General features: G+C 41.9%; 1 protein-coding gene across 1 annotated transcript in view; it reads left to right on the top strand.

Moving 5' to 3' along the window:
- Positions 1 to 20,319, top strand: part of UBAP1 (ubiquitin associated protein 1) — a 32,945-nt gene extending 12,626 nt beyond the window's left edge. The window contains exons 2-8 of the mRNA XM_041461834.1: positions 5,355 to 5,395; positions 9,697 to 9,821; positions 11,679 to 12,602; positions 15,952 to 15,990; positions 16,435 to 16,593; positions 16,637 to 16,738; positions 18,162 to 20,319. Of these exons, the coding sequence (XP_041317768.1) occupies positions 5,362 to 5,395; positions 9,697 to 9,821; positions 11,679 to 12,602; positions 15,952 to 15,990; positions 16,435 to 16,593; positions 16,637 to 16,738; positions 18,162 to 18,302 (1,524 nt within the window). The 5' untranslated portion in view covers positions 5,355 to 5,361 and the 3' untranslated portion in view covers positions 18,303 to 20,319. The remainder of the gene's footprint in view (positions 1 to 5,354; positions 5,396 to 9,696; positions 9,822 to 11,678; positions 12,603 to 15,951; positions 15,991 to 16,434; positions 16,594 to 16,636; positions 16,739 to 18,161) is intronic.
- The last annotated feature ends 169 nt before the right edge of the window (positions 20,320 to 20,488 follow it).

Below are 20,488 nucleotides of genomic sequence, written 5' to 3'. Positions count from 1 at the left end.
TCAGATTTAGGTCTCTCATCCCAGCTGCTTGGAATGTTGATCCATGGGATATGTATACAGCAGGGATACCTCACACTTTCCTCCCTCAAGTCCCTCTTGTCTGTGTAAGCCCTACTCTGAATGGTTAAATGTAGGAAGATGATCACTTGTATTTGTATCCCAGAAGATGAAGATATCTTTAGATTTGTTTTAACTGGTGTCATTTGAAAGTTGGATAGCAACTTTTTATAAGAGTGTTCAAGGAGGGTTTGGTTTGTTTTTGTCCATCTTAAAATTGAACAAGAAATATAATTTACTTTATTTCCTGGATTGTGGTAGCACTTAAGAGGAATTAGTGTAGATCAAGTTAGAAGTTACTTTTTTCTTTTTTGTTAAGACTGGTGAAAGAGATGGTTTTACTTCTTTCTTTTTATGGGTTTTTGGTTTGGGGGTCTTGGTTTTTTTTTTTTTGTTTTAGTTTTTTGTTTGGTTTTTGATTGTTGTTTTTCTTGATTTGGGTTATTTTTTTGGTGGGGGAGCCAGGGGGAAGTGTTGTGGGCATGTAGTTGCAGTACATCACATGCAGTTTTACAGCTTTATCCAGAGAGCTGTTACCAGTGGCTCAACATCATTGTCCGTCATTGCAAGGGGAGTACCTCCACGTGCTCGTGTTTGCAGAACTCTTAGAGATACGAAGCAGAAGCGATTGCTGGAGGTTGTGGGGTGTTGTCATCTATTTGGATACTGCAGTAAAAGCATGGAGTCTGTTTTGTACTGTAGTGAACTTACTAGCTTTTCGCTGAGTGAGTTCGTGAGTGAGCTGAACTGTGTAGCAGAGGTTGAACACTTGCATAGACAGGAAGCTTTGATGAGAACTCATGTTTTGTCTTAGCAACAGGCGCTGTTAACTTCTGTTTGTGCTGTTTGAAGCTATATATACAGAATCCTGATGTTGGTTATAGCCCTCCACTTGCACTGAAACAAGTAGGTACAATGAAAACTGAAAACACGGTCAAAATTTTGAACACCTGTGATCATTAGAAATCAATCTCTTGCAACAAAGTGATTTTTACTTTTTACTGTAAAATCAGTAGTTCATTAAAGTAACGCAGGCAGGAATTTTTTTCTTACTTTTTCAGCCTTTTGTTTTTGTAGTTTTCAGACTGAATGGTGCATCCTTAGTGGTGTGTAGACTACACAATGTGTATTAGCAGGTAAAATGGAAATTGCAAGATCAGGTCTCTTTCTCTGAAAATCATAGATGTGCTGATTTGATTATGGTTGATAACTTGAAGCATTTTCAAGTTTTCTGTCACCCATAAGTTATTAATTTTTAATTTTTCTGAATTTTAGGTGGAAATTACTTGAGAGAATACACATGGTCTGGAATGTAGACATGTTTGCACTCTATACTCAGGAATATAGCAGCAAGTGTCCAGTTCTTATTGCCAAATAGTTAAATTTGTTTAAGTTATCATTAATAAAGCAATTACAGGTATCAATAGTGGTAGGATACTTCCAACTTGTCTAGTCAGAAATCCTTCAGAAGAAAATGAATGAAGATATAAACTCAAGGGAAAGTAGAAGAAACATTGAAATAATAGCAAAAAACCACCCCAACTTCCCAGAAGCTCTTCATGAGTTGCTCTTTGTGACAATTTTTTTGTTCTCTTCTGTTGATGAGACTCTCCCTTTGGCATTGCACCCTCTCCCACTTCTTGCACCAAGAAGTGGTGCATACTTTTCTGTGTTCGCCTTGTCTGGCAGCACAACTAAATGCCATTCAGGTTTAAGTGATGATGTGCCCAGTGAATTGCCTTGGTCACCTCTGTATCTTCAAGCCATTCCAGCTCATCACCTCTCTGTGCCAGTTGAGCTGTCATCAGTTTTGCCTTGCCACTTCTGTTTCTGCATCTTTGTGTTGTTGTTTGTTGTTGTGGTTGTTTCCCTGTCCCCCCTCCCCTTCTGTCATGATTGCTCTGAGGTCCTCTGCCCTCATCCTGGGCTCTTGTTACGTTATGTTACTCTGACTGGCTGGTTTTATGAATCCTGACCTCCTGCCTCAGTGTTACAAAGTAAAAAATTATATGGATGGGTAGAGAAGAGTTCATATCAGGTTGCTTCAGTTCTTTATAACTTACAGGTACTTGCAGCCCTGATCTTCTCCATGGAGAGTTGCCCAGAACCAAGGATGAGGGAGTGAAGCTGGGGAGGTCTACGTTAATACAAGACAGCTTGTAGGTGGCTGTAGAAGCACCCTGTAGTACTATGCAACTAACTTTCCTCTACAGCAGGGAAGGTGTAGAAGAAGGTTTCTTGTCCTCTGCCAGTTTACAGTGTTCAGTAAGGTATCAGGCCAAAATCCATGCCACCATGTGCTGTTACCACCAGTGCCCTTTAACATCTTGTTCTGGCATCTGGAGACCAAAGGAAACAGTGACAGAGCTGCACTTGTCCATCTTCTGATTTGGAATAAAGCTCTGGAAGCAGTCCAGATTTCAAATTAAATTTCAAAATGAGTGGTAACAAAAATAAGCAAACCTTTACTGCATGGTGTAATTAATGTTCAGATAATGCCCAAAATCGCAGTAACGAATGATCCATCCTAACTGGATGCAAATACTGTTTTCCCAGCTTGGACAACAGAGCAACAGCAATATGCTTGTAACAGTGGTCCCTCACTAGCCTGTCAAATCTGATTAGTCACAAGACACTATTTTAATTAGACCTTCTGTGGGAAGGGGGTGATGAAATGTGCTGGCAGCCTGTTCTTGTGTTACTGTGTGTGGTGCTTAACAGTTTTGTTTGCAGACAAGTGCCTTCTGAAGTAATGTTGTCTTAATAAGTGCACACTCACAGTGCATCAGCAAGACCTGTGTGATACAAACTTAAATGGTATGTGAATCTAAAGTGACTGGCTCTTGAAATGACCCATTTCATGACTAGCTTACTGCTGATGTGCCTTAGCTAGTTCTGTGGTTAATTAAGGTGTTGTATATGGCAGAGGAGTTATTTTTCCACTGCATCTTGAAGTTAACGTAGACACCAAGTCGGCATTAAGATTTTACTACAGGATTGTCAGCAAAAGCAAGATACATATATCTTACGTCAGATGACACTGAGACTTTATGCAGCTCCAGAGTGATAGGCTACTGCAAAACTCCTTGGAAGCTAGATGTGCAGTTTTGGCTTCTTGGGATTTACACGCATTGCCACTTGTGTCCCTGAAGCAGTAACCTGTAGTAACTGGTGCTGCCTTGAGCAAACACCCTTATCAACTGAAGCTGGCAAAGTGAGGAGGTTATTTTCTCTAATCAGAAGTTTTTGGAATCCTCTAGAAAAGGAGTTCCTTTTTTAGTCTGAGATAGTAACTAGAAAAAAGAACTTTGAGAAACCAAAAGAAGTGTGTGGAGGTTTTATCCCAGATTAAGTGGAGAGCAGGCGGTGCTTGCATGCAGTGCCATGCAGTCTTCAGTGACAAACAGGACTGGTGAGGGCTGTATGATTTTACATGTCACCTGGTTTTTTCACTAAAAACAAATCCAGTTGATGACGTAATTGCTACTCTCACACAGAGGAACTGCCAACACAACAGCCTGTCTGGCAGTGAAACCTGGGTCTGAAAGTGCAACTATTTAATGTGCTATTGTCTGCAGTCCGGGCACTGGGACCAGTAAGGCTTGTTCAGCTCCAGTGGTTGACATGCAGCTCTTCTGGGTAGTCTGGTGGCTTTGCCCTTGACATCCTTCCTTGGATGGCAGGCTTGGCACTGTTTCACCTTCTTTTCTTTCCATCTTTGAAGCATTAATGTTTTGTTTGTTTCTGAGAACAAGGTGCCAGAACCAGTTTCTGGCGTAGTGGAATAGTTTCAGACGTAATAACACTGCTGAGAGGGGTTGGTGAGTTTCCAAAAGAACCTGACAAACATTAAGCAGGATGACACACAGTTTTTATGTTCAGTGTGCACCTGGACTTGCCCAGCATGACTCACTTCCCTATGGCCCAGCATCTGCCCACTGTGTTTGACAAAGTCTGGTTGCACGTGGGTGATCTTCATGCAGTTTTGGCTTTAGCTTTGTGTAGGTTTCCCATTAGCCAGGGCTGGTTCACCTGTTGATTTCAGTATAATGTTGCAAGGGATTTTTGCACTGCAAAAGAGATTTTCCTAGAGTACTTCAAACTGGCTCTTGTTGTCCCTAGTCCTGTCAGCAGCAGCAAGGAGGAAATAACTAAGCTGTGTAATCCTCACCTTCCTTTAAAATGTAGTGTTGGCAGTTGGAATCTGCAATGGGAACAGTGAGCACAAGAGTCCTTGACAAGAGGAATGATGGGCATTAATGTTAGATCTGTCCCATGCTGTTGTGTTCTGCTGCCTGTGGGGATGTACCAGAGGTCTCCATGGTTTTGAAGAACAGCTATAGGGCATTTCAGTCTGAGATGGAGAACTTCAGAGACAAAGGGCAGCTCTGAGTCTTTGTCATGCATAATGTTACAAGGAGCCCTTAAAAATAAATTGAGTTACTCTAGAAATTATGCTGTTGTTCCTTGTGATGTACTTCTAATCTAGCAAAAAAAAACCCTGTGTTATTAAGTATACCATAAGCATCCTGGAGCAGAGTTTTAGCTGACAGCTAATTCTGTCTTGATCAACTCTTTTGGTGAGCCAGGTCTACTCTCTGTTAAAAACTCTCTGTTAAAAACTGGCTAGCCACTTCTGTGTTTAACATCTTGGCCATGAATGATTCGCATCCACATTTTAAAAGTTGTTGCTAAATGTATTACTTGTGGGCTGTGGGTGGGGCCTGTTCTCATTGGTATCTTGTGTGTATCCAACATATCTTTCTCATGGTACCATTTGTTTTACACCTCTTTTATGCATTGCCCAATGTGTCTAGATGAGTGCCATGCTGGCTAGCTGGCTGCATACCCAGTATAGTAGTATCCCTTTTTTAGAGCAGCAGGGATTAAACTGAAGAGGATCAGTGTGGTATTTCCAGTAGGAAGAGCTATTCTTAATGCCAGGGGAGGCAGGGTGTACTTCATGAGGCTGGGACAGAGTGGCCTCTGTGTGCTGTGATCTGTAACTCTGTCTTCCTGTTCGCTCTGGTTGTGTCTTGGCTGTTTGCTGTTTTGGTTGGGACTTTTTTTTTTTTTTTCTTTATTTTTCTGTTTCAATTGACAGACCAAGGTCTAAGTTATTTCTTTGCTCAATTAGTTTCAAGGCTAAAAAATATGTTTGCTTATCTGTCTTGGAAACAGGCACATCAGGTGTCTGCAATGTGTTCCATAACCTAGAGATAAGACTCTGGAACTGCATGGACTCACTCTGTGCTACATATGCAAAGTTGTTCAAGCTGTTTTAAAATGTTTTTCAGGTTCTAGATGGCTTCTAAGAAGTTGGGATCCGACTTTCATGGTAAGTGAGATTTAGCATCCTTGACTTTTCAATAGGATGAATCCTACTATTGCTGCTGACTAGCCTAGACAGTCCATAGAGACTAATCTGTTCAGCCTCTGAGTAGTTTTTTGTTAGGAATGAAGTGCCTTGGCTTCCTTCTTGCATAGTTGCTTGCTGATGCTGTGTTTGCCTGTTCTCTGATTAAACTGAAAATGAGTCTCTGGCTTTTCCCTGTTCCTTCATGGCAGAATAAAACATTCTCCTTCCCCAACAAATTCCCCTTCAAAATCAAAGCTGAATTGCTCTGGTGTTTGCTGAAACGGGCACTAGATCTGTAGCATCTTCCTATGGAAGTCACATGAGAAGTTGAATTGAAAGTGAAGCTTTTAATACAACATTGCATTGTGCTTCATTTTTGCTCAGCCATGAATTTCTCTCCTAAATTGGACAAACTTGGTTCAGAAGGTAGATGAAGAAAAGACTCTATTTTTCTGTCTTCTACATATGAGATGCATAAAGTCATGCAGGTGATTGGTATCTTAAAAGTTATTTGTCTGTAATGTCCTTATTTTTTAGAAAATGGTGTATAATTTGAGTGTAATTAATGTTTCTGTGGAAAGTTAAAGTTCAGTTCGTTGTATGTAATGTGTCTTCCTCAAATCAGTAATCATGACTTTTCAGGCTATCAAAACTAATGCTGTGAGAAATTCAACCTTGATCTTTCTGGGTAATTTTTGCAATAAAAGGGTCCTGGGGAATTCAGTTTTTCCTGGAGCTCTTTATTTAGTCTTGCAAGTGTAAAGTTGACCTACAAAATAAGAAATGTCTCACTTAAATACTGGGTTAAGGATTAATAGAAATAACGTATCAAGACTTCATTTTTAGATGGTCTCCTTCTTTGCTGTGGCCCAGTGACCCTGCTGCAAGACAGCCAATTTTTTCACTTGGTAGTTGCCTGCTATTCAGCAATTAGTCCTGTGTCTGAAAACAATCTCTATGAACACTGATCTGCTTGTGTTTTATGTCTGTTTTTATTTTTCTCCTCACCTAACCAGACTAATAAAGGCTGCTCAGGGCCAGAATTCAAGATGTCTTAAATATTTCCCAGAAAAGTATGGTGTGGTGGAATGTGCTGCTGGCTTCAAAATAACAAGGTCCAAACAAATGGTACTATGAGCTGCCTGGTTAACTGGTGTGCTCCTTTGTGTACCCTCTGTTCCTAATCACACTGTTGGAGTACTGTTTCTGAGGAGCACTGGACCAACTTCCTTGTCTTAATTACGTCTTAAGAGAGCAGCAGGACAGTTGTTTCAGTCTTCTCCAGGGTTGTTATCTCACTAAGTGAGTTTTGGTTTACTGCAGAGCATTCATCCCCATGGCTGCCTTCAGCTCGGTGTCTCTGGCAGGCTGATGAAATCAGTGAATATAGTTGATGTATCTCTTGTGATTCTTGTTGAACTGCTTATTAGAGGTCAGAGGGCTGTCACTGAATCACAGAGTGCTTGAGGCTGGCAGGGACATCTGCAGATTGTGGTGTCCAAACCCCTGGCAGGGTCACCTAGGGCAGGTTGCTCAGGACTATGTCCAAATGCAGATGAAGATGGGAACACGAGGTATCAGTGGAGGGAAAGGAATCCCTTTTCCTGCATGGATTTTGTCAAGTGTGATGCTTCAATATTTCAGTTGTATTTTTGCTGTTGCTATACAATTTCAAAGCTTCTTAACTCTAATTTCCAACAATTACATAAATGGTTCATGTGACCACAGCAACTAAGTTCCACATGGTTTCAAAACTGTTCCCCATTCATGTTTTGGTTGTTTTGTAGTTTTTTTTGGTTTTTTTTTTCCTGAAGTGTTTCCATTTTGGTGCCAAACTGGACACTTCTATGAGTTAAACTGAAGTGGAGAGAAATCTTACTCTTGTAGTAGTTTATTGTGCCAGGAATGTAGTACAGAGACCGGGCTGAAAAGTATGCTTTTGCCAGGCCTAGTCTCAGAAATTACTCAGTGTGCTTTTACCTGATACAAGGATGAAGTGGCTAACAGACTTATTAAACAACAGTTTGGTAAAAACTTGTTTCGCTTGAACATGTGGCTGTTGTAACAATGCCTTTCATACTTTTTTTATGTAGGCTTTTCTTACTGCTCTAGAATATGGCATTTAAAACAATTTGCACCCTTTTCTCCTCAGTGTGACCTGCTTACAAAAAGAGAAGGATTTTTTGCTCTCTGGATAAAGTTTTAGCTTCACCGAGCTAGTACTGTTCTGATTGGGCTGAATTTTATATGCATAGGTATTTTGCCTCAGACTTTTTGCCATCGAATGTCCTAAACCATTTAGTTTTTTTTTAATATGCGCTTGTGGACTTTTTCTCATAGTTATATTCTGGATGAGGTTATAGCAAGGGTTGTTATTAAAAAAATCAGTATACTGGGGAAGAAAGTAGGAAGTTTTATTCTTTAGTCAAGTTTCTGGGGTTAAGCTGGCAGCTTAATATAGCTAGTTAGGTGTGCTTAGTATTTTTTATTTGCTGTGCAAAACAGGATTGCTGGTATGTAAACAGCAAAGTTTCTGCTTGTACCCTCTGTGGCTGGTATCTGCTTCAGGAGTTGTTGCGCAAGGGGAAGTGCCCACTACATATTGTCGATAGGTCTAATAAGACAAGGATTTGCATGCTGAGCAATTTGGGCTGGGAGATCCTTGTGGAGAGGTAATCTTGCTGCACTTGGATCATCTGGCATAGAGCAGGACTTGTGCCAGTGGCATTAACAGGCCGTGGTAGCAGCAGTTGGCAGATCTGGTTGGCTCTGACCTGGCCATGATTTACCACTCTGGCTGCAGGGGCTGTCCACAGTTATTTCTGTATAAGCAAATGCTTTGGCATATCAGGCTCTCAAGTTGTCAGCTCAAGTACAACTTGGATGCTGTGTTGCAAAGAGTGGTAGTGTTGGCCAAGTGAGGTGCTGGCTGGATGCTATGCTGTGCAGTGCTTAGATACGTGATTCCCAGTAAGGATCACTGAAAACAGTCAGGTTCTACCTGGAGCATTTTTTTTTCATCCTGCAGGTGCAGGTGGCATGTAGGTTGTTCTTTTCAAAGTGATCATTGCAAAGTGTCCTAACAGGACTCTGTGACCAGCCAGTGTGTGCATAGTATGAGAGCTCAAGTAATGACAGCATGTAAGCCTTTAACTGCAAATTGACAGGATGTTCTTGTTTATGAAAGCTGCTCAGCCTCTGGGAATCTGTGACTGCCTTGTAGATGAATCAACAGTGAAGGAACACAAACAGTACTTACACTGCCATCTGAGTATGAAAATGGGTCAGATAAAAACAGCAAGTCACAGATCACTGAGCGAGGAGGGCTTGGTCACTGAACACTATCTTAGATGTTGCCACTAATGTCTTTCTGTACCTGTCACTCATGGAGAAGCTACAAGTGGGGCCTAGAGTCACTCCTCAGATTGTTACACGTGCCAGAAACCTTGCCTGTGATTCCAAAAGCTTAGATGAGTGAACCAAGAGACCACTATCAGTTAATGGAAGAGCTGTTTTGTTTGTATTTTGGGTTTTCTCATACTTCTTCACAGTTACTCAAGGAAAACACATGAATACTCTGGCTGCTTGGAGGTGGTTGTGCTCTAAGTGCTTTTTCCTTGTGAATTTGCCAGAGAAGTGTCATCCTAGAAAAAAACAACAGATGTAAGGCCTGGTAAAGTTAGATTGCCTTGTTTCAAAAATTAGAGTTACTGTGTTAGTAGCCTTAATATTTCACTGTGTTTTGTTTAAAGTGGAATGGCTTTTCTTCATTCTTCGCATTTGTGACCACTTCTGTCTAAATGCTACTTACTACTTGTATGTCAAAACCTGGATTGTAGTTTGTCTTAGTTGTTCTAAAGCTGGGTAATTTTGAAATCTGCTTTGAACGTGACAAAAAATGATGGAGATAGAATACAGTGTTCAGGAGAGTTTGTGTAGAATAGTGTTGTCACAAAGGAAACTAAGATACTGGTTGCATTGATGTCAAAATCTGGTGGACTGTGGTTGTGAGGGGGTTTACCTTCATTTTTTTTCTTTCTTTTTTCTTAACAGTTATTGCCTAGAATTTAGGAATGAAACAAACTCTGACCAAACTCCCTAAACTAAGAGACACTGAGGTCCAAACTGCTTCAAACTCCGTTTGTGTTGTTATCTGGTGTAGATGCTGCAGTGGAGATAAAATAGCTCCCAAACACAGCAATGTGAGCCTGAATGTAAAGTGTGAAATTCATGAGTTGTGGGGTTTTTTTTCTTAATGTAATTCCTGCTTCTGATTTCAGGGCCTTTCAGTTATCTTGATGATGTCCCATTTAAGATAGGAGACAAATTCAAAACCCCAGCAAAGGTTGGATTACCCATTGGTTTCTGTCTGTCTGATTCTTCTCAACTTGTCAGAGAAGCCCAGGTAAGTGATATTTTGCCTTCCTGCTCTTTCTCCCCTCACCCCTGGCCCCAGCCTCTGGTGCTGTACATTCCAAGCTGTCACAGTTTGCACACAGTCTTGTATTTCTAGAAGATCTTTTGGGCTATATAGAAAAATAAAATATGATGTGTCATGCAGAAAGCTTCTCATTTTTATTGCCTTAAAAACCATTAGGCTTTTATTTTTAAGCATTTCTTTTAGTATATCTGTTTCAAAGAAGCACAGTGGTTTTGTGTGTTTGTAGTTAGTTCTGAATGTTACCTTGATAAAATTTTAATATAGTTTTTAACAGGATAAATCCTAAGAACGGATACACCCAGGCAGTGACCTAATTTTCAGTTCTTATTTTCTGGGTTGTTCTGAGTGAGAATTCTTTCCAAGCTGTGGGGCAAACAGGCTACAGCTTGGTACATGGACAGCTTCCCCGTCTTGAGGGGCATGGTTTTGGTAAAATAAATTGCTAGTAGCATAAAATCACTTCCTTCAGTGCAACTGTTGGATATCTAATCTCCAAATGCAGGTTGTGATACAGGAAGTCTAATTGAATTATACTTTCTAGTTTGGATCCATGATTTTCCTTTACCAGCCCCAACTGATGATTGTTTTTACTTTGTCTGTGACAAATATTGCTGTAGAGGTGGTTCTGCTTTTTTCTTGCTGTTTTTGTTCTCTCCCTGCTCTGCATATTACCCTGTTACCCTACTTCATGGCTTTTCCCTCATAACCATTAAACACTTACCTGGTTTTTCTAGTACCCATATTTCCACTCAGTTATGCTGGTGTGGGAGAGCTAAAGCAGATGCTGATGTCCTGTTGCTGGCTTGATTGTGCTGTGTATCCATTTTTCTGCCAGCCTGGGGCTCATCCAGCATAGTGTGCCTGTTCAGACTGCAACACCCTGCACAGTGTGGACTGTGCATCTCACAGTGGAATTCGACTCTTTTTATAGCTGTAATGAGCGCTGTTAAAAAAAAAAAAAAAAGTGCAGGCAATATAGCTTCCCACCCATATTTTTAGTATTAAAAAAGTGGATATTTAAAGATAGAGTTAGGCTCCTCAGAATTTTGCCCTTTACAACTAAGCCACTCTGTGGTCAATACACTGGTAGTGAGTAGATGCCTTCCTGTGCTGATCTGGCCTTAAAGGATCTGGTGTTAAATGGGAAAAACTTTTGAGATCCTGTCACATCAGTAACCTACAGCAAAATCTGCTGCTGCTGCCTGTATGTGTTGTCATTGGTGTAGCCACTGTATCCCCTTTGGCTGTCAAGGCACTGCACTGGAGTGGGAATGAAAATACTGCCTTAAACCAATGGGTGTAACACTCTGATATCAAGTCCCTTAGCAATCTTAGGGGAAGCTGAGTAATACTGTATTGGCCTTTGGATGCAAAAATACTCTGCTGAACGACTTGTAGAACTTGTGGACCGGGGATAGTTCAGTGGTGCCAGATCAGGGTGTGATTGTTCATCTAATAACTCATTAGACTTCCCCTTGCTACCTCCCTTGCCCTGGGGGAAGAAGGTGGGAGGGCTGTGAAACTGATCTTGGGATGATGAGTATTTCTAAAGCAAAGCTAAATATAGGAAGAAGGCAAAATACAGTTCTCTAATCCAGGCTGCAGCCAGATTTTACTGTTAGTGGCAAAATTAAGTACTTCTGGTGTCTGCCAGTTTTGTCATTCTACAGGTTGTGAAAAAATGTTGCTGTTCCTGGTAATTAATGTAGCTCTTATTCTCTTTGCATTAGTTTATGTTGCTGTTAGAAGTAGCAGCTATGATCTGTATAACTTTTTTTTTTTTACTTCCCCTTCTCTGCTTTCCCCTCCATGTCCATTCAGTATGACTTCTCACTGGAAAAGAAAACAATCGAGTGGGCTGAAGACATCAAAAAAATTCAGGCTGCCCAGAGAGAAGCTGAACGCAAGGCAGAAGAAGCTCTAGCAAACTCAAAAGCAGCTCCAGAGGACAGCACCAAGATGGGGTTCTCAGAGGGACCTTGCCCTGAAGCCATGCCTCCTCCTATTAACCCCATCCTTGCTAGCCTGCAGCACAATAATATTCTGACTCCTACGCCAGCCAACACCAGCTCTGTGAAGCAAAAGGTCCTCAGTCCACCTCGTCCAAAGGCAGATTTCAACCCAGCTGATTTTGAATGTGAAGAAGACCCTTTTGACAAACTGGAATTAAAAACTATCGATGATAAGGAGGAATTAAAAAATATCCTTGAAATTCATGTTGGTACTACTGGGCCAATTGTTGCCCAGCTGTTAGATAATACTTTGCCTAAAGGAGGGTCTGAGTCTGTGTTGCAAGATGAGGAAGTTCTGGCATCCATAGAAAAGGCCACATTGGACTTCAAACCCCTTCACAAACCAAATGGCTTTATCACTTTACCGCAGTTGGGAAACTGTGAAAAGATGTCCTTGTCTTCCAAAGTGTCCCTTTCCCCCATCACTTCAGTGAGCAATATCAAATCCCTGTCATTCCCTAAGCTTGACGCCGATGAGGGTGATCAGAAATCATCAAAGCTCACGAGCACTTTCCACAGCACTACCTGTCTCCGCAATGGCACTTTGCTTAGCTCTTTACAGACCTGTGCTCAGAGTAAAACCAGTGAACTGAATGGACACCATGTGCTTGGTCTTTCTGCTCTAAATGAGGACAGTGGCAGGGAGACATTATCCTCTTCATCCAGGCTCTCTTCCCTGGCTGTTTCAACTGTTTGTACAGAAGAGGAATCATCTCAAAGCACATCGACTACGGTAAACATGGAGTGGAGTGGAACTGGGGTTGCTGGTGAGGGGTGCAGGTGCAGAGGCAGCTCTTGCCTCTAAATTGCCCTGTTGCTTTGGTTGTAATTTCATTTACTAGGAGTGAATTGTAGGTCCTCTTAATGTACGTGGCAAATTGATCAGTCCAACAGGTTTCTGTGGTGGTAGTTCTGATCCTCAGTTTATTACCCTGCATTTTCCCCCACGTTTCACATTTTTAGACCAAATCCAGTGATTGTTTTTTCAGCTTTTCAGCTCTCATTTGTTGTTGATAGTAGTGCACCTTTGAGCTAAGCATATAAGGCATCTTCTGTGTACAGTCCTGCTTTCTGTCCTACCCAGATGAGATATATCACATTCTGAAGTGCTGTTAGGCTTTGAATCAAATCTCTTCTGGTTTTCTTCCTTGGTTTGCTTGTTTATTTGCTGGAAATAATGGGAAATGCAGGCTTCTCAAGGAATAGACGTAATAATAGGTTAAAACACACAGATGTGGTATGTCATTCGGGGAAGAACAAAAGTGCTTGCAATTGACCTGCAGTGAAGTAAGCCTGGTTTTTTTAAACTTCAGTTTGCTTCCTGAGACCCTTTAAAAACTCAGTCTTTAAGAGGGAAAAAATTATAGTGATATGAAATCTTGTATTTGCCCTTTCTTGTGAAGGAGAGTGGAGTCATTGCTTGGTGGAGACAAAACCAGCCTTGAAGATAATTTTGTATTTTTAATGTTACAGTTGTTCACCATACAACTCTGAGATGGGAGATTGAGGAAATGAAGAGTCAATCTTGTTGAAAGTTCTAAAATTACTTTGAGGACAATAACTTCACATCAGGTGTTGTTTTTGTCTCTTTGAGTAAAAACAGAGATTAGAGTAAGCTTGTGGGGGTTTTTTACTAAGAACTGCAGATCTGGACACCAGTACTCAGGAAGCCTGGTGAAAGCTGTGTATTCAAATCCTCTCGGTTGTTCTAAAATAATCTGGGTTTTTTCTGTGTCCAATATAGGCAGTGTTTCAGTGATTCTCTGGTTTTAGTGTCATGCTGTAGGTTTTTGTGTGACACCATGTGCTGTGAAACAAGTGATGCTGCTTCTCCCTTTTGTCTGTCCAGCTTTTTTCAGGGTTAGATAAATGCAGTCATAATTGTGAAGTACAATATTCTGGGAAATAGTGTATCTGACAGAGCAGAGCAGAACAGCTGATTGTTGATGACTGGAACAAATTCAATGCTGTTAACTTTGGCAGGTGCAGCAGTGTGCTGAGCACCTGCTCACTGCAGCAGGTCACAGGTGTGAGAAGGGCCTGTATGAGCTCAGTTAGGGAACACATGGCATCTCTGGGGATGAAAGATCGCTTACAGCTAGATAGATTGGTATTAAGATGCGTGAATTTACACTCAAACAATTCAAATCTCTCTGCTGAATTAAGTTTTTTTAAAGACCAAGATGGAAAGCGTATTCTTGACAACGTTTTAAGGGAAGATGCAAAGTGGGAAAAGAAAATAGACTTATTAGGAAAAGTAATAAGATTAATTCATTAATTTGAAACTATTTATGCTTTGGAAGTAGTGAACCAAGAAATAATTATGCTGACAGAATTTAGTTCTTTGTGTTTAAATTCCAAGACTTCAGATTATACTTGTTTTATGTTTCCACAGTATAATTCCACTGGAAAACGATGGCTGATATGCAAGAAATTTAAATGCAACAAAACAATTTAAATAAATGTAAGAAAAATCGTCAGAGTATGAAAACAATAGAATGAAATCACAGTCACCTCTGTGGCTGGGAGCAGAAGGCTCACGTCCAAATGTATTCCATAGTGATTTTTTTTTTCCTCACAAGATTAGGAATTGTGACTTTGAATTTGCAGTTACCATGGTAGTTTTTGCTTTACCACTGAATTGGATCTAAGAATCTTTTGATGGAAATAAATGTGTAGTTGCTTTGAGGCTGCATGGGTTTTGTGGTGGTCCCCTCTCCTCACTTTTATTTTTTCTTGAATCTCAGTGTGTTGATTTTTGCAGCTTTAGCAGAGGTAGAAATGACTAATGAAGACAGGAGATTGAAATTAAACTGAAGTGGATTGTGTAGGAGGAGTTGGCTTTCCCAGACTGTTGAATCTGGTGTCAGAAGCAGTTCTGGTTTTCCTGACTGCAGCATCAATAGCAAAGCATGATTTCAGGGTTATTTTCCCTATTTCAATGTGTCCTGTATTCCAGTGCTTTTGGCTCTTGAAAAAGTGTCTGGAGAGAGGATGTGTCTGAAAAACACACCATGAGAATAGGTTCTTGGATACTCTACTGCATCAGAATGAATATGATGTCTCAGGGTTGGTTTTCTAGAGGAGAAATTCTTACCCTGGAAGATGTTCAGGAATGCAGAACAAAACCATCCTTGGTGGTAGTTTGGGATCTTTATGCAAATAAATGGAAATTATCAAAATCCTAGTAGATCTTTTCAGATTGGTTTTCTGTAGAGGGTTTTTTTGTTGTTCAGTTTGGGCACTAAAAAGGCCTTTCTGAAGGATGTGGACAACCTTTCAAGCAATCTGTGCTGGCATAATAAGTATTAAGAAATGCTAAAAACAGTGGTTCTTGGTCCATAGGGATTTCTTGCAGACTGTTCTAACTCTGTTTAAAACGCAGGAGTTCTAAATGTACTGAATTGAAACGTGCAGCTTTGGTGGGGCCAAGGCCTGACTTTGCACTGCTGTTAACTTGGGCTAGGTTGTACAAAGTGGTGGGGTGGTTGTGCAGAAGCAGAGCAGGTGCATAGCAGGGGACACGACCCAGCCCTGCTCATGTGCTGGGAGTGGGACAAGTGCTGGGTAGAAAACTCACCTGTTCTTTTGAGCCAGTGTGGCACATTGTTCGGCGTGGTGTATGGAGTTCAGTGCTTTGGGAATAGAAAAGAGGTGTATTTTTCTCTTACCCCTTCACATAGTCAGAAAGTCCAGAGAAGTCTTTAGGCAATGGCTTCAAAATTATCACTGTTTCTCAGGCAGTGTAGACTTGGTGGGAGGCTGAACTGGGGCTGTGTAAACAAGCAGTTGTTACAGTGACAGAATAAACAGTCTTATAATTATTGTGGGGGTGCACACATCCTTCTTGGAGTGTAATCCATTTGTAGAGTGCTGACTGAAGGAATGATCCTTATGATGATGATGAGTCTATAGCTGCAGGCAATGGGTAATGTCAGCATCTTGTATGTGGAAGCCTGATCAGACCCTACAGTCTCCCATCCAGTGGTAGAATCTTCTGTAAAACCTTCCTTGCCCAACTGTGGCAAACTCTGCTGACTGGTATGTGATGTTTATACTTGTTTTATTTGTGTGTTGTCCAGCAGGTACACCCAGACTACCAGGAAACAGAAATCCCTGTGGTAAGTTTCCAGATACACCTGTGTGCTTGCTTGCATTGGGTCATGTTTATGGTAATCTTGGTAAGTGGTAAGTAAGAAAACCATAGGTCATGAGTAAACCTGAGGTGAAGGAAGCAATCCATGCTTCCTTTGAGGTGCAGGGTTTGGCTGTATCCCATCCTTCACTGTTGCAGGGCTTGGTTGTTCAAAGGCTTTGGTCATACCTGTAGGAGAAGGTTCATTGTGGAGAATCGGGTGTTGTTGATTGTTGCTTTGAGGGTTAAAAGAGTATGGTGGGAATCAGACTACTTGGTTTCATCCTCACAGTGTGTAACTTCCCAAGGGCACTCTAGAAAACCTTTTGTATTAATTACATGGGGTATCCTGGTTCCAGCATTAGGCAGAAACAGGATGTGGGGATGCAGGAGATGACCATCACCTCAGACTCTGGGTTTGCCCCCTTAGGTAACACACCAAAACTTCGCAGTGTCTAAAGTGCCCAATAACAGCAGCTGCACGAAGTGGCCGGGCGGTCTCGCGGCCGAGCTGCAGCAGGGCCTCTCCCCCAGTGAGAGGCACTGTGTGGAGACTGTGGTCAACATGGGCTACTCGCCTGAGATGCAAGTGTCTCTCTGCAAACACAGTTTGTTTTCTTCATCCCACACAGGTTTTGGATTACCTGTTTGCACATGGACAGCTTTGTGAGAAGGGCTTTGATCCACTTCTTGTTGAAGCAGCTTTGGAAATGCACCAGTGTTCAGAGGAGAAGGTGAGGGTGTAATGTGTGCAGGAATAGAAAAATGTGCCATGACAGGGAATTCCAGCAGCAGTTCCTCTGGCTGATGTAATTCTGGCTTTCATGGTAATGCTGCCTTGTTTCCAAAACTGACTGCCAAAGGATGTCTTTTGTTGATAAAGCTAAAAGTTGTTAAAACATTAGAATTTGTCTGTGCCATTCTGTTAGTCTCATTTGCAGCCATTTATATGGGGACAGGATTTTTTTAAGACTCTGCTTATTGTGGTAACATTGTTTTGAATGCTCAGAGTTCTCTTGTGGGTGAGATGCTTGGTACAGATACAGTTAACTTCAGCAGCAGCAAATTGTCTTTCAAACCTTGCCAGCCTGTCCTGGCCATTAATTTTCTCCCTTGTGCAAGTGCATCTGGCTGGCTGCTAGCAAATTGGGTTAGGGCTTGCTCTGGAAGAAGCTAGAAAATGCATGTGTTGGGGTCTGGTTCATTGTCTAGCTGCTTTACCAGCACCAAAGGTACAGCAGGAGCAGGTTGTAAGGGCAGAGGACAGGAGGATATTTTAAAGTCTGCCAGCCTATAGTGTGACAGGTAAATTACATGAAGTCTTTAGAGGTGCAACCCAACCCCCTCAAACATAGATATATACCTTCCTGCCTTTCTTGGACAAGTGATAGTCTTGTAAACAGAGCAATAGCAGTGTGAGGATGGAAAGTAACTGAGTTTGAGAAACCCATTTGCTATTGGCTCAGCCCCATAATTGGAAATTGCTAATCTCCTGATGCCCATTTCAACCTGCTTGCTTGTTTGGGATTTTTCCTTCCCCTGGAGTGGAGCAGATGCACTGTAAATGGCACAGGGTTCATAAAAGTGAGCAGCTGACTCACTTCTTCCCATTTTATTTTTCAAAGCTCAGGAAGGATTCACAGTTGATGTTGGAAATATTGCATGTACACAGTGGGGTTTGTGCTAATCCCCCAAGTTTGCCCTAGATCTGAGAAGCCAATTGATAGCAAGGGCTGCTGCGCTGTTCCCAAAGTCCAAGTAACTTTAAAAAAAAAAAATCAGGTGCAGCAGGAGCTGCTTGATGGGGCAGCTGGGTGCCATTAATCAACATTTTTCGGATCCCACGTTGGGCCAGGTTGATAAATATACTTCTAAGAGGGACACACCCTGACAGACTGAGCTTTGGTGCCCTGGTTGGAGAGGATTTTGGAGGTGAAGGATGGCAAACAGGGGACTGAAAGTCCCTGTGGGCTGCTGTGCCCAGAGCTCTGGTAGCTCTGGTGTGAGCAGACTTGCTCCCAGCAGAGTTGGAATGGGCTGTGCTTAGGGAGGAGAAATCCACAGTCATGCTGCTGAAGAAAGGCTTTGTGCTGAACCTCCACCAAGCACTGAGCCATCCGCTTTGCTCTTGCAAATAACAGGCTGTCTGTCTTTCAGATCACAGAACTTCTCCAATTAATGAGTCAATTTAAAGAAATGGGCTTTGAACTCAAAGACATTAAGGAGGTCTTATTATTACACAAGAACGACCAACACAATGCTTTGGAAGATCTAATGGCCCGTGCAGGAGCCAGCTGAAGACACATTCCTGGGTTCTTGGCGTGCATCGGAGCAGAACCAGCCCCGCCACCTTCACATCCAGTGTGACTTGCTCTCAGCGGAAGGAATCCAGCTTTTTGCATACAAGGGAGAGTGACTGAGCAAGTCTGCCTGCCTGTATCACTCCAGCATTTTTCTTTCCACTGAGGGCCAGCTTTCATTCTTAAATTAAATTTTAAAGTGTCCTTTCCTAAGTTTCCTTTTTCCAGCTTGGCCACGGAAAGTTGAGACTGCCCAGCCTCGACTGGAATTGTACATAGGTAGAGATGGAGTGGTTCCCCCTCATTGTTGCACTGGAGTTGGACAGAAGTATTAAGTTGGTTCTGAAACTAGGATGCTTTGGTTCTTTGAAGCTGCTTTCATGGTGTCTTGTCTGCTTGTACTGAATTACTTGACTGTGTCACAGTCCAGATTACCTGGTTAAATTTGACCTTTAGTGCAATGGAGTTTTATTTTTTGGTTGAAAGTTAGTCTGTAACTTAGTATAACACTGGTTCAGAAACTGTCACTATGCATAAAGAGAGAACCTTGGTTTTTTTTGTCCTCTTGGTTTTTGTTTTTTACCCATGCATCCAATATTTTGCCAGACACGAGTGTCCAATGCTGAGTGGTAAGTTCCCTTGAAGCAGGTAAGCTGTGAACTCAACCTGGACCTGCAGCTTGTGTTGGTTCTTAAACCTGAAGGCAGAGAGCTGGGGCTCAGTATTTTTAATCCCCCCAGGCTTGTAGGATATTTAAGACAATGCCCTGCTAGAAAGTCAGTTAATCTTTCTGTTTTAAATAATACACAGTGTGATGCAGGAGATTACTTTCAAGCACTTTCTTTAAAACAGATATACTCACTGCATTAGTTCAATTTTTCACACTGATATAGAATTACATAATAATATCTAGTACTACAAATCAGGTTTGGGGTTGTTTTTGATAGTTCAAAGTATTACGTTGTACATTGATCAAGTTCTAAATACATTAAATATCAGCAGTCTTGAGGAATCTCTAATTTGCTAAATATTTTGATTCTGCAGAAGACCAACTAATAAAACCTTGAAATATAACTCCCAGTGTCATGGTTCCCATCTCTCATGCACTTTGGCTTCAGCAGACGGGGACCTTGCTGCATCCTGCCCACCCAGGTGCTGCCAGCTCCTGTGGGCATGTGTGAGCACTGCTGGGCAGAGCAACCAGAGGTCTCTGACCTGCAGCTGCAGTGGTAGAAGGTGCTTTGCTTCTCTGTAGCTTATTTTTGTTTTGTGGCAAAACCCCAGCCTAGGGATACAAACTCATGTTAGAGCCTGGAGCTGGAGCATTGGACTGCTGGAGGGCAAAATGTCTCAGCTCATTGCATCAGTGCAGGTTTTTGAGTAGGAGGTTTCAGCTCATCAGGACTCCAAAGGAGATGGCATTTGTCTCCATTATGTTGTTAACTTTCTATGACCAAAACATCTAATTTGAGCCCAGTGTGCACTCCTGCAATTCTCTGTGGGGTGCCCAACTGCATGAATTAAATGTTTACTTAAAATGATGCAAGAGAGGGATCTGCTGGCAAGTATCTAGGAGATGTGGAGAAGGATGATGAGGAGGAGCAGGGCAGTTTGCCTTGCACATACCCCATAGTGTTGACCTTCACCATTTTCTAGTAGTGGAGCTGAAATAAAGATTGTCTAAGAAGGACATTTAGCAGCTGGTGGGACAGCAGCTGCTGCCTCTGGCAGTGCAGGTAATGTCCAGCTTTTCTTCCTTCCCAGGTCAGAAATGCAACAGTGAAGTGAGGAAATGGGGTTCCTGATTAATTGGGAAACCTTGAAAACAAAATTCAAACTGCTTTTCCATCACTGCTGAGAGCATTTGGTTGTGTTGCTTGTTCTGGTTTTCTCAGAATTGCTACCCCAGTGAGTCCCCGTCTGGTACCAGACAGTCTGGAAGGGGCAAGAATTCTTTGCCAGCAAAGAAACAACTATTTAGACCAAACCTCTGAATAAAATAATCTCTGATTGTATTAGTGTGTGGGGTTTTTTTTCACAGTTCCCCTCCAAGGTCTGGCTCTTAACCCCGCAGAATAATCACTCTGCTTTTGGAGCTCTTGTGGAGGTGGGAGCAGGGAGGTGAAGATGGGAAGTGAAAGCTGTGAAGATGCAGGGTCTTATTTCAGAGAGCCATGCCCACCC

The sequence above is a fragment of the Pyrgilauda ruficollis genome, unplaced genomic scaffold (genome assembly GCF_017590135.1).
Source record: "Pyrgilauda ruficollis isolate IOZ18807 unplaced genomic scaffold, ASM1759013v1 scaffold155, whole genome shotgun sequence".
NCBI lineage: Eukaryota > Metazoa > Chordata > Aves > Passeriformes > Passeridae > Pyrgilauda > Pyrgilauda ruficollis.
Note: the sequence above shows the minus strand (reverse complement) of the source record. Positions and strands in the feature narration are given on the sequence as shown.